General features: G+C 35.9%; 1 protein-coding gene across 1 annotated transcript in view; it reads left to right on the top strand.

The window, feature by feature from the left end:
- The window catches only part of KPNA4 (karyopherin subunit alpha 4), a 58497-nt gene that overhangs the window by 19654 nt on the left and 25005 nt on the right, over positions 1-13838 (top strand). The window contains exons 2-5 of the mRNA XM_061168242.1: positions 11199-11243; positions 12066-12155; positions 12263-12292; positions 12390-12442. Of these exons, the coding sequence (XP_061024225.1) occupies positions 11199-11243; positions 12066-12155; positions 12263-12292; positions 12390-12442 (218 nt within the window). The remainder of the gene's footprint in view (positions 1-11198; positions 11244-12065; positions 12156-12262; positions 12293-12389; positions 12443-13838) is intronic.

Genomic DNA, 13838 nt, shown 5'->3' with positions numbered 1-13838 from the left:
GCTGGAATGATTCTATTCCTGTCAGTATGTCTCCCTTTGCTCAAAATCCATCAGTGACTTTCTGCCTCACTAAGTAAATGCCAAAATCTTTACAGTGGCCACCATTTCCTGCTCCTTAATTCATTGTATATCAGCCAGCTGGACTCTTTGCTTTTCTTTCCTCTCATGTCTGGTCGGGTTTTATTTGCTAATTCCTCTGCCTTGAATACTTTTCTGCCAAATTACCCACATGGCTTGCTCACTCATCTTAAGGTCTTTACTTAAAAATATCCCCCTTCTTGACTTTATATTTTTTCTCTGTAGTATTTTTCACTATCTAACATACTATATAGTTTGATTTATTGTCTTTCCCCACGCTAGGTTCCATGAAGGCGAGATTTGTGTCCTTTTGTTCCCTGCTGTGTCCTTAACGCTGAAAACAGTTTGTGGTACATAGTGATCAGTAAACATTTGTTGAGTGAATGACTGGCTTTCTGTGTAGATGTACACATCTGTTTAGTATGTGAACATAATTAGAGTTAATGTTTCTCTAATGATGTTTTAATGGAGTAATTCAGTGATTTGCCTTTCAGTGAAGTTTTTCTGTCGGCAGTGTGAAAATCTTTGAACTTCAGTTCACAAAGAAAAATTATTATTTTGAAAATACTGAGGAAAAAGAAGGAAAAGTAGCTTATTTGAAGAGAGATGCCACAGAAGCAGACCTAGAATGAAAACGTAGTATGATCTAGTATAAAGAACGTTGGTCTGAGACCAGGATTATCTGAGCCTTGCTGTTCTTGGACAAGTCGTTGTATAAAATGAGACAGTTAGTTGATTTCTATTTTTTCCAGTTGCAAAATCCTATAATGCTTTTGTGTAGATTTTTCTGTAACAAAACCATGACTTTGATTATGTTCATATGCTATACATACAAGGAAAATATTCCTTAATCTCTTATATCTCTTATTTTAATCAGATGCTGTTTTGTAAGTGGAAAAAACTAATTGGTTTTCTCATCTGAGAATGCAACAAATAAGCAGAGAGAGCAGATTTAACTCAGCAGTGTGTTAAGCTTGGGCTCTGTTGACTTCCTTAACTTGGTTGAATCTTGTTTAAATTCCTGTTCATCATAATTTTTCCAATGTCTTTGCCATATGTTAAGTTTTCTTCAGCCTGTCAGTCACTTCCTCAGATTGTATTTCTTCTATAAAGTACTCAAAACCTTTGAAGAGAAATGATCGTTCTTGCCAGGATTTGATCAGTCTCATTATAAAACAGAAGGGAGTACTTTCCCTTTTGCTCGTGTAAAATTTGAATATGTATTTGTTTGGTATAATAACAGGTTTCTCTCTGCATTGTCCTTCATCACTTTCTGTGTGATTCTGAAAGTTTACCTTGCAGTATTTCCCATCTTTTGAGAGGGTTCTTTTTGTGTGTCTCACCAAACTTGTCATTTCTTAACCTTTTTTCTTTCCCTACCAAACATGGGACTAGCAGCCATATACTAATAAAGTAGTTTAGTCATATTACAGTAACCCATCTTGGGAGAAGACATGTATGTGTTCGTATGTTTTCTCCTCTGCTGTGTGTGTGTACATGCAGCTCTTGTACAAGATGTTGTGCTTAGTTGCTCAGTCGTGTCCAACTCTTTGTGACCCCGTGGACTGTAACCCACCAGGCTCCTCTGTCCATGGGATTCTCCAGGCAGGAATATTGGAGGGAGTTGCCATGCCATCCTCCAGGGAATCTTCCCAACCCATGGATTGAACCCAGGTCTCCTTCATTGCAGTCGGATTCTTTACCATCTGAGTCACCAGGGAAGCCCCTTGTACAAGATCGGTTCAGTTCACTTACTCATTCATGTCTGACTCTTTTGCGACCCCGTGGACTGCAGCATGCCAGGCTTCCCTGTCCATCACCAACTCCTTGAACTCACTCAAACTCATGTCCATTGAGTCAGTGATGCCATCCCTTCTCCTCCCACCTTCAATCTTCCCAGCATCGGGGTCTTTTCCAGTGAGTCAGTTCTTCACATCAGGTGGCCAAAGTATTGGAGTTTCAGCTTCAACATCAGTCCTTCCAATGAATATTCAGAACTGATTTCCATTAGGAGGGACTGGGTCAAGAGTCTTCTCCAACACCACAGTTCAAAAGCATCAATTTTTTGGTGTCAGCTTTCTTTATAGTCCAACTCTCACATCCATACATGACCACTGGAAGAACCATAGCCTTGACTAAACGGACCTTTGTTGGCAAAGTAATGTCTTTGTTTTTTATTTTTTTATTTTTTCATTTATTCCTATTAGTTGGAGGCTAATTACTTTACAATATTGTAGTGGTTTTTGTCATACATTGACATGAATCAGCCATGAATTTACATGTATTCCCCATCCCGATCCCCCTTCCCACCTCTCTCTCTATTCGATCCCTCTAGGTCTTCCCAGTGCACCAGGCCCGAGCACTTGTCTCATGCACCCAACCTGGGCTGGTGATCTGTTTCACCATAGATAATATACATGTTTCAGTGCTGTTCTCTTGAAACATCCCACCCTCGCCTTCTCCCACAGAGTCCAAAAGTCTGTTCTTTACATCTGTTTTGCATATAGGGTTATCGTTACCATCTTTCTAAATTCCATATATATGTGTTAGTGTACTGTATTGGTCTTTATCTTTCTGGCTTACTTCACTCTGTATAATGGGCTCCAGTTTCATCCATCTCATTAGGACTGATTCAAATGAATTCTTTTTAATGGCTGAGTAATATTCCTTGGTGTATATGTACCACAGCTTCCTTATCCATTCGTCTGCTGATGGGCATCTAGGTTGCTTCCATGTCCTGGCTATTATAAATAGTGCTGCGATGAACATTGGGGTGCACGTGTCTCTTTCAGATCTGGTTTCTTCGGTGTGTATGCCCTGCAGTGGTATTGCTGGGTCATATGGCAGTTGTATTTCCAGTTTTTTAAGAAATCTCCACACTGTTCTCCATAGCGGCTGTGCTAGTTTGCATTCCCACCAGCAGTGTAAGAGGGTTCCCTTTTCTCCACACCCTTTCCAGCATTTATTGCTTGTATGTCTTTGTTTTATGATACGCTGTCTAGGTTGGTCATAGCTTTCTTCCAAGGAGCAAGCGTCTTTTAATTTCATGGCTGCAGTCACCACTTGCAGTGAATTTGGAGCCCCCCAAAATGAAGTCTGTCACTGTTTCCATTGTTTCCCCATCTATTTGTCATGAAGTGATGGGACCAGATGCCATGATCTTAGTTTTCTGAATGTTGAGTTTTAAGCCAACTTTTTCACTCTGTTCTTTCACTTTCATCAAGAGACTCTTTAGTTCTTCTTTGCTTTCTGCCATAAGGGTGGTGTTATCTGTGTATCTGAGGTTATTGATATTTCTCCCAGCAATCTTGATTCCAGCTTGTGCTTCATCCAATCCAGCATTTCTCTTGATGTACTCTGCATATTAATTAAATAAGCACGATGACAGTATACTCCTTTCCCGATTTGGAACCAGTCTGTTGTTCCATGTCCAGTTCTAACTGTTGCTTCTTGACCTGCATATAGATTTCTCAGGAGGCAGGTCAGGTGGTCTGCTATTCCCATCTCTTGAAGAATTTTCCACAGTTTGTTGTGATCCACACAGTCAAAGGCTTTGGCATAGTCAATAAAGCAGAAGTAGATGTTTTTCTGGAACTCTCTTGCTTTTTCAATGATCCAACAGACTTTGGCAGTTTGATCAAGTGAATTTGATTCACTTGTACAAGGTAGGTGAATATAGAAATTCAATTTTTTTGTATTCTTCTTACCTTGATTTTCTAACTTTTCTAAATATAACTTTTGAATTTAATCTATTTCCTTATTTGAATATTGAGTAAATAATGAAACTCTAATGTCTTAGAGTTAACAACTGTTAATGGTTTCTTAAATTTTTGTGAATTTTTAAAAAAAATTTACATTGATGTACTAATAAATTTCAATGCTTATAATTTAGATGTGAATCATTTTAAAGCATAGTATCTGTAGGTTAGAATTGTTTCTTAAAACTGCTCCTAAAGCTTGCCAAGGTTTCATCTGGCCTCCTACTGTGAATTTACTTACAAACTTCTCTTGTACTGAATCTGCATTCATCTTTATACTTGGCAGAGATAAGAACTTGATTCTGCTTGTGAAGACTTTTGCCTATCACTCGTAGTGCTAATTAGAACTTTTCTCTCATACTGCTGCTATTATTTATCACTGAGAAGTAAGTCCACAGTTAGAGCAAGCATTTAGTGTTAAGCATTTAACTTTTTATTGTGAAGTTGAAATTTATTTGCTGGCAAATAAATAAGCACCATAATGACTGCTGCCTCAGAGATCAACAGGTGGAGGTGAGAGGAGGAGAAATAGGTAAAGAATGGAAGACAGATTTTTTTATAGTTATTTTTATCTTTCACATTCAGTTTACTGCATTTATTGGGTTAAAGAGCTGTTGTCCTTACCGAGTATGTTTAGGATATGGTGGTTATTGAGGTTGAAAACCCCAGTAACTCACTTTTCCTTGAAATGTTTTGTAGGTCAGCTTTTCATGTCATGACTGATTTGATTTCTTGCCTACCTTTCTGTTCCTGGCTTCTCATGTTCTTCAACAGATCCTGCACATGACATTTTTATGCATCTCTGTTTTTGTATATGCTGTATTTTCTACCTGGAATGCTTGTCTCTAGTCAAATTTCCATTCAGTCTTAAAGATTCAGCTTATATTTCATCGTTATTACATAGTCTCCCTGCTGCTAAGATCAGTTTGCATGTTATAACACATTGCATATATTTAAATGAATAAAGCCAAGTAACCTGTTTGGAATGGTGTTTGGCACCCAGGGTTTGCTAAATGTTAGGTCTTATTACTATTAAATTATATTTCTCTGTCATAAGAGTATTAGCTTCATAAGGCCATGGATATTCTGTGTCCAGTCCATCTAGTGCTTGGCATATAGGTGATTAATAAATATTTGGATGGTTGAGTGTATGCTTTTTGGCAGGCTTAAAGTGGTAAAACAGTAGAATCCATGTTGGAGGGATGTGTATGTGTTTAACTTTTTTTTAAAAAACTACTGCAATATAGCTTACTCTGCATAAACCTCATCCATTTTAGGTGTACAATTTAATTATTTTTAGCAAATTTTCAGAGTTGTGCTGACTACCACAATCCCGTTTTAAAATATATTTCATCTCTTCACAAAATATCTTATGCTGATAAGTTTTTTTATTCTTTTTCTTTTTTGTGCTATTACCTAACTGTCAATATTCCTAGGGTAAAAATGACAGGCTAGATGTCATAAAGTCAAAGTATTATATTCCTTATCTCTTGAGTGACTAACTTTAGAATTTTCTTTAAACATTTAAGTTTCATACAGTATGTTGTTATATTACCGTTATCTTAGATTACTAGTTTTTAAAGAAAACTGTACATTGATAAAGGTGACTTAGAAATTAAATAGCCATAAATTAGAAAGAAAGTACTATACCCTACACCCCATTAGAGCAGAGAAAGTATTTAATCCCTAGAGCCTAGCTCAGTGATGGACATACAGTAATTATTTGTTAATTTTAATAACCACATTCCTTCTAAATGGAAGTTCTGTGTTCTGTAAGATTCACTTGTTTGAAGTTTTTGGCAATTTCTTGTCCCCTTTTGCCTGAATTTAGAACTTTGAAGCTGTATTACAAGCAAAGAAATACAGAAATTCTGGGTGATCAGACCAGCCTGAACCCTACTGTTTGTTGGGGGAGGAGGGGTGGAGGCAGGCACCCTCTACAGCCTTTGTCCTTTAGACAGTCTTTGGCCTATAAATAAGCCTTTGGCCAGTTTGGCAGCCTTTTGGAATTCTGATTGACAGCTTACTGCATCAGTGTAAATCATGTGACTCCATAACTATTATGTTTGTGTGTAGTGTGTAAAAAACTGCTCTTTAAAATAAGTTAAAATTTAGAAAAGGAAACCTTATGTATCCCTTTCATGAGACCTCAGGGAAAAAAATCCTTGATTTGAGATGGGGTTATGATTTGAAAATGTCTAAATATCTAATACTACTTTTAAGACATTTGTTTTTTGCGGTAAAAAAAAAAGAGTAAATGCTACCAGGCTGGCACATAGGATGTCTTTCTACTATTTCATTCAGTCGTCTCTTTACCTCAATCTTTCTCTTAAATAAAAACATCTTTTTTGCTTTATTATAAAAAAGATGGTGACTTCTCTTATTTTGTATGTTTCTATGGCTAGTAATAACCCAAAGCTTATGTCATAACTGTAGTACTAAATTAGTTTGATAAATCCTTTAGTAGTGGTTCAAATTATCAGAAACTCTAAATTTAATAAATAAGATAGATTAAAATGAGGGGAAATTTTGTGTATATATAGCAGTTGTTTAGGATTTATTAGTAGTTGCTTTATTAAAAAGAAGTTACAGCCCATTGATTATACCTTAATCCCACTTCTTTAAATGGGATGAGAAACCAGACTAGAAATAATCTCTGTCCTTCAGAAGTCTGCCTTTTACTGGACAAACCTTAGTACATTATGCAGGTTTTATTTTCTGTGTGAGACATAGGACATTGTTTTTTGTTACTGTTTACTTGAGTTGCTTATTGTTTTAGTATTGTGATACAGTGAAAAGCCCACTGTCTTGATAGTGGTGCTTCTGCTTTAGAATGAACCATTGGCTCTAAACACTGGCTTGAACTCCATTTGACTTGTGGGAGACAGTATCGCTTAGTGGTTAATTGACTATGTATGAAACTCTGAATTCTGGGTCTCCCTGGTTGCTCAGACAGTAAAGGATCCTTTACTGCCTGCAGCGCAGGAAACATGGGTTCTATCCTGGGTCAGGAAGATCCCCTGGAGAAGGAGTTGACTACCCACTCCAGTATTTTTGCCTGGAGAATCACATAGACAGAGGAGCCTGGCAAGCTAAAGCCCATGGGTCAAAAAGAGTCAGACACAATTGAGTGACTAAGCATGCACACACACTCTAAATTGTAATACTGGGTGTCACACTTCTGGCCATGTAGCCTTGGCCAAGTAATTTAACTTTTCTAAGCCTCAGTTTCCTTATTTGCAAAAAGAAAGAAAGATTTCTTCTTCTAACCTCTGAAGGCTCTAATGATTGAACTATGGTGAATATTGAAACTCTTATTATAATATTTGGCTAATTGTTTTTACTCTTTTGCAGCATACTATACAATACTAATACTTATTAGTATTTTCAGTTGTCATATTTTTAAATTCCATAGCTTTACTAAAGCTCAGATGATCACTTAAACAAAGATGGGATAAATTGATTTGGTCAAAAATTGAGGTAAAGATCTCCACACATTTAAGATCAGTACATTTTGAGAAGGAATAATATTTATTTCTCATGTTATTCCTTATATATAGAACTTATATTCTAGTGGAGGAAGGGGACAATAAGCAAATAAAGTTTTACATAGTATATTAAAATGTTGTAAGTGCTGTGGAGAAAAATAAGACAGAGAAGCCCAGTACCCAGATATATGGATGTATGGCTGCTGGATAGTTAGGAGATGGTAACCAGGGAGGGGATGAGGTGGGAAGACTGAAGCCATTTTACTCCAAAGTGGAAAACCATTGGGTAGTTTTGAAGAGGGGAGTAAAATTATCTGATTTACTTTTTAGAAAGGGTATCTTTACTGAAAGGGTTTTAAAAAGGGTTTCTTCCCATGAAGTCTATGGGTAGAATTCAAGAGAACCTGGAAACTAGAAAAAAAATAATTGCATCCTTGTTTTCACTAACTTTAAGAATGTAGCCAATAAACCTCCATATTTATTAAAGTTACCTGTGATCTTTGTTCCCACCTATAAAAATCAGAGTTTTGTTGCACAATATCCTGAAATACCATTCATGGTCAGCATTACTTTGAAAGTATAGTAATTATTATGGAACTGCTAGGTTCCATTTAATATGATAATGAAGCATATATATCACAGTTTGTTGTTCCATGTTTTCTATATTTTGGGAACAATTAGTTTAATTGGCTTTTTTGTAATAGTCATATTTCATTTCTATATTTAAAACCACTATCTGAGTTCCAGAGAATAGCAGGGAGGGATAAGAAAGCCTTAAGTGAACAATGCAAAGAAATAGAGGAAAACAATAGAAAAGGAAAGACTAGAGATCTCTTCAAGAAAATTGGAGTTACCAAGGGAACATTTTCATGCAAAGATGAGCACAATAAAGGACAGAAATGGCAAGGACCTAACAGAAGAAGAGATTAAGAAGAGGTGGCAAGAATATGCAGAAGAACTACCCAAAAAAAGGTCTTAGTGACCCAGATAACCACAATGGTGTGGTCACTCATCTGGAGCCAGGCATCCTGGAGTGTGAGGTCAAGTGAGCCTTGGGAAGCATCACTACAAACACAGCTAGTGGAGGTGATGGAGTTCCAGCTGAGCTACTTTAACATCCTAAAGGATGATTTGATGACATACTGCGCTCAGTATGTCATCCAGTTCTCATTCCAGTCCCGAAGAAGGGCAACACTGTATGATTGCACTTAGTTACCTTGTTAGCAAGATAATGCTCAAAATCCTTCAAGCTAGGCTTCAGCAGTACATAAATCAAGAACTTCCAGATGAACAAGCTGGGTTTAGAAAAGGCAGAGGAACTAGAGATCAAATTGCCAACATCTGTTGGGTCATAGAAAAAGCAAGAGAATTTCAGAAAGACATCTACTTCTGTTTCATTGACTCCACAAAAGCCTTTGACTGTGTGGATCACAGCAAACTGTGAGATGGGAATACCATACCACCTGACCTGCCTCCTGCGAAACCTGTATGCAGGTCAGGAAGCAACAGTTAGAACCGGACATGTAACAATAGACTGGTTCATAATTGGAGAAGGAGTACGTCAAGGCGGTATATTGTCACCCTGCTTATTTAACTTCTATGCAGAGTGCATCATGTGAAATGCTGGGCTGGATGAAGCACAAGTTGGAATCAAGATTGCATCAACAACCTCAGATATGCAGGTGACACCACCCTTATGGCAGGAAGCAAAGAGGAACTAAAGAGCCTCTTGATAAGGGTGAAAGGAGAGTGAAATAACTGGCTTAAAACTCAACATTTCAAAAAGCTAAGATCATGGCATCTGGTCCCATCATTTCATGGCAAATAGATGAAGAAGCGATGAAAATAGTGACTGATTTTATTTTCTTGGGCTCCAAAATTACTGGTGACTACAGCCATGAAATTAAAAGACACATGCTTCTTGGAAGAAAAGCTGTGATAACCCTAGACAGTGTGTTAAAAACCAAAGACATCACTTTGCCAGCAAAGGTCTGTATAGTCAGAGCTGTGGTTTTTCCAGTAGTCGTGTACGGATGTGAGAGTTAGACCATAAGGAAGGCTGAGCACTGAAGAATTGATGCTTTTTAATTGTGGTGCTAAAGAAGACTCTTGAAAGTCTCTTGGACTGCCAAGGAGATGAGACTAGTCAATCCTAAAAGAAATCGGTCCTGAATATCCATTGGAAGTACTGATGCTGAAACTCTTGTACTTTGGCCACCTGATGCCAAGATCCAACTCAGAAGAAAAGCCCCTGATGCTGGGAAATATTGAGGGCAGGAGGAGAAGGGGGCAACAGAGAATGAGTTTGTTGGATTGCATCACCAACTCAGTGGCCCTGAATTTGAGCAAACTCCAGGAGATAGTGAAGGACAAGAAAGCCTGGTGCAGTTCATGGGGTCGTAGAGAGTCAGACATGACTTAGCAACTGAGTAACAGCAACAGTTTGAAAAGGTGGCCGTTGATTGCACCAGGCTGCTGAAGAAGTCTGTGGCACACAAAAAGTAAGACTCCCTGTGAGGATTACTCTGGTTGCTGTGATAATAATGGACTGGAAGAAAGAGAGAGAGCAAGAACAGAAAGAGGGATGCAAATTAGGAGGCTTTTGCAGTTATCTAGAGGAGAGAGAATGGTGAGTTGGATGAGAGAGTGGCAGAGGAAATCATCATATGTAGTTGTATTTCAGATAAGTTTTGATGATTGAACCAATACGATTTCCTAACAAATTGAGTACATAATATGAGAGAAAAGGAAGAATTAGGGGTGGCTTTAAGATATAATTTGATCTGTGCAACTAGAAGGATGGAGTTGCCATTTGCTGAAAATCTCTTTGAAATTATTAATAGACCTGGGATATTGGATATATTGCAAATTTTTAAAACTAACGTAAGGCTTATAAAAATACAAAAATACTAAGGGTAAAAGAACTCATAATCTCACCCTTGTATGAACCATGTGAGATGGGGTAGAACATATGTTTGTTAAAGATCAAAAGTTTCGGTTTCAGATATGTTTGATGTATTTATTAGACATTCTAAGTATTACTTCATGAATTGTTCTCTCCACTTAATATGTCTTGGCATGTGCAGTTATTAGAAAGAATGAGGTGGTCCTATACATAATGTGAACTGGTATCATTTCTGAATGTTTTACAGTGAACATGTATTCATGTATTAGGTAACTTTAAAGTGAGAAAAACAGGTTAAAAAACAGAATGGTTATAGTATGTGATAGAAGAATTATGTGCTCCTTAGGAAGAATAAGATAGATTTGCATATACCATCATGAAAGATCTTCCAGATCTTTAAATAAAATAAATAAAAATAAGGTAAAAAACAGAATAAGTGTATCAGAATCATAGTAAACCTAGCTATGTTTATCTTTAAAGAAAGAGGCTGTGAATCATCAGGAAGGTTTTCTCCCCCTCCCGCACCCCCCTTTTTTAATGGCAGTTCAGTTTACTAACCTTGTACATATATTCCTTTTTAAATAGGGGGTTCATATGGGAGTGAGATTACCTTGTACATATATTACTTTTTAAATAGGGAATTCTTACAGGGGGTGACATTATGGATTATTCTTCATACCTTTGTGTTTTTAATAATTCCTGTGTTACAGTTTTAAATTTTTATGATATATCCAATATTATAGTTCCAGTAGTAATTTCAAACAGATTTTCAGTATTTAAGAATGTGAATATGAAATGAAGATAGGAAATCATCATACAGTCTTTATTAGGAGTAAAATATGACTTTATGTATTTATATGACTAGAAGAAAAGATTAGGGGGTGTACATCAAAATGTTAATAGCAGTTTTCTCTGGGTGATGGAATTTGAGGTGATTTTTTTTAAACAATTCTGTTTGATTTCTTGTAGACTATGAGAAGACAACGAAATGAAGTTGTAGTTGAATTAAGAAAGGTGAGTCTGATTAGCTTTGTGTACTTTCAGGTATAATCACAGCAGCCACATAGAGAGAAAGTAGCATATGCACATGAGTGTCAAGTGCTTAAAGGAGTGTTTCTTTTTTCCTTGAAAATGGAGGTATTGACTAAATTTGACAACTGTTGAAATTGACAAGGTGCATCTTGTCGACTATCTAAAATAGAGGTAAACACAGTATCTGATGGTTTTTTCTTCTGTAATTTTAAATGGTTTATAAAAAGTGTATGTCAAAGTTATACTTAATAGTTCTGCTATTTACAATAATTACTCCATAAAAGGAACTTGGCATTTAAAAATTTTATCAACTTCTCAAGTATTAAAGTAGGTTAGTTGAAAATGTATTTGAAAATTTGTTCTGAACATTTTGGTGAAATTCAAGTGGCCCTTAATTTTTGTAAGACATTGTTAATTTTTGTCTGATTTTTGAACTGCCCAACTTTTGCTTTGACTTTGCTTTTAGGTAAAGAGAAGCTCCCAGATGATGTATAAAATGGTTCAGTACTTTTAAATAAATATGTATGTTTGGTTCTGGCTTAAACTATACTCTTATCTTTTTTAATCAGTTTTTTTTTTTTAGTTTGTTTTTACATTGTTCACAGTTCATTAAAAATGTAATGTTTGGATGGGGCTCAAATAGGTGTTGCTTATGTGTTTAATTCACAATTTGGTTTAATTGTCTGCATTTGCATTTTACTTTTAAAAGTCACTTTGTATTTTTTTGTAGGCACGGGATTGTCTAATTTTTATGTGAAACTACTTAGCTTTTTAAAATTTAACTGAAGTTCTGTTTTTTTTAAGAATAAAAGAGATGAACATCTCTTAAAGAGGAGGAATGTACCACATGAAGATATCTGTGAAGACTCTGACATAGATGGCGATTATAGAGTGGTAAGTTATTGTTATTTTGGTAATTTAAAAATTCTGTGAAAGATTTTTACATGAATACAGAATTACAAGGTGAATTTTTAACTTGATTTTCTCTAACTTTTTCCTAGCAAAATACCTCTCTAGAAGCTATAGTTCAAGTAAGTTGATTTCCCCTCCCCCACCCTCATTCATATTTCTTGAACTTGTCTACTAATTATTGTGTATCTGCATCACAAATTGTTTGGTTTTTTATAGAATGCTTCAAGTGATAACCAAGGAATTCAGTTAAGTGCAGTTCAAGCTGCTAGGTAAGTTAAGGACATATTTAACGTTTGTAACTTAGACAGGAGTTCTCTTTTGGGTTTTTGCTATATAGTAGTCCTGTTATATTAACTTTGATGACAAACAATAAAAAATAGTCATAGACCTAAAGAATTTATTTTAAAAATTATTCTGTAAGATTATTCTCTAATTAAAATTAGCAGTTTTCTAATTCACTAACACGTGGAAGCTTTAGTGTACATTTAATATGTGCAAACACTGGAAGAAAGTTGATTTGACATGTTATTGCTATAGACTAATAGAAAAACATTGTAAAACTTTTCATTCTTTACTGAATAATAGGTTTGATTTTATTAAAAGTGAGATTCTTCAGATTGTGCTTGGGTAGCTGATTGATCTCACAGTTTTCATATTGATCAAACGATCAGTTGAATTAAAGCTTCCTGCAGCAGTGTACAGGCTGCACGATGTTAAGATTAGGGCTGCAGAGACTCCTACTTAGCATTTCACACATTTCTGTTGTAAAACCTGTGCACTCGTACTTCAAAGGAAATGCCAGAGAAACTTAACCACTGAGACATTTGTATTGATAAATAGCTTGGGGAAGACATGGTTGTATCATAGTACAATATAGTGGTTTCTTTGTTTTTTTATATATGTAAGAATAATACCCTATGTTCTAATTATCAGTAGGAAAGAGCCACTTAAGCAAGACATTAACTCGTTATAGAATTTTAAAGTGGAAAAAGACTTCACACCTTCATGTAATATCTTATCCAGTGCTTTGAGTCCCTTTTATGTTTATTAGACTTTGCTACTTTTGTATATTCAGTGTAAATGGCCTAGAACAGATAAGGAAATTATAAGATTACAGTGTTGCCCTATACAGGTTAAAGAACTTATTAGAAAGGTCTTTGTTAATATAGGAAGAAAGTCACAGAAATTTTCATATCTCAAATAACAAATTAATGTTAATAGGAAGAATGGTTAAGAAATGAATACATTATGCTCACCATTGTCAGTGTTAATTATAATACTGGAGCAGCTCTTCTCAACATGAGTTCTGCAAGATAATGAAAGTCCTAAGTCAGGGTATCTGAAAATACAGTGTGTGGATCCCTAGGAGATCCTGAGATAACTTTAGGGACTGTTATTTTCACAATAATTCTAAAAAAGAATAAGACTTTTATTTGCCTTTTTTTTCTTTAAACTGCAAAATTGCTGGGTAAACTACTGGCACCTTAGCACAAACCAAGACAGTGTCACCAAACTAATGATTGTATATGTGGTATGTAGCATTTTGCAATTGGAGGAAAACCATCATTTCTCTTTAAGAATGTCCTCAGTGAAGTAGTAAAAAAGAAGTTTTCTTTTATCAAATTTGAAAGCTTGATTAACAAAGACTGGGTTAAAGACTGGCTT

Source organism: Dama dama, chromosome 19 (genome assembly GCF_033118175.1).
Source record: "Dama dama isolate Ldn47 chromosome 19, ASM3311817v1, whole genome shotgun sequence".
Taxonomy (NCBI): Eukaryota; Metazoa; Chordata; class Mammalia; order Artiodactyla; family Cervidae; genus Dama; species Dama dama.
Note: the sequence above shows the minus strand (reverse complement) of the source record. Positions and strands in the feature narration are given on the sequence as shown.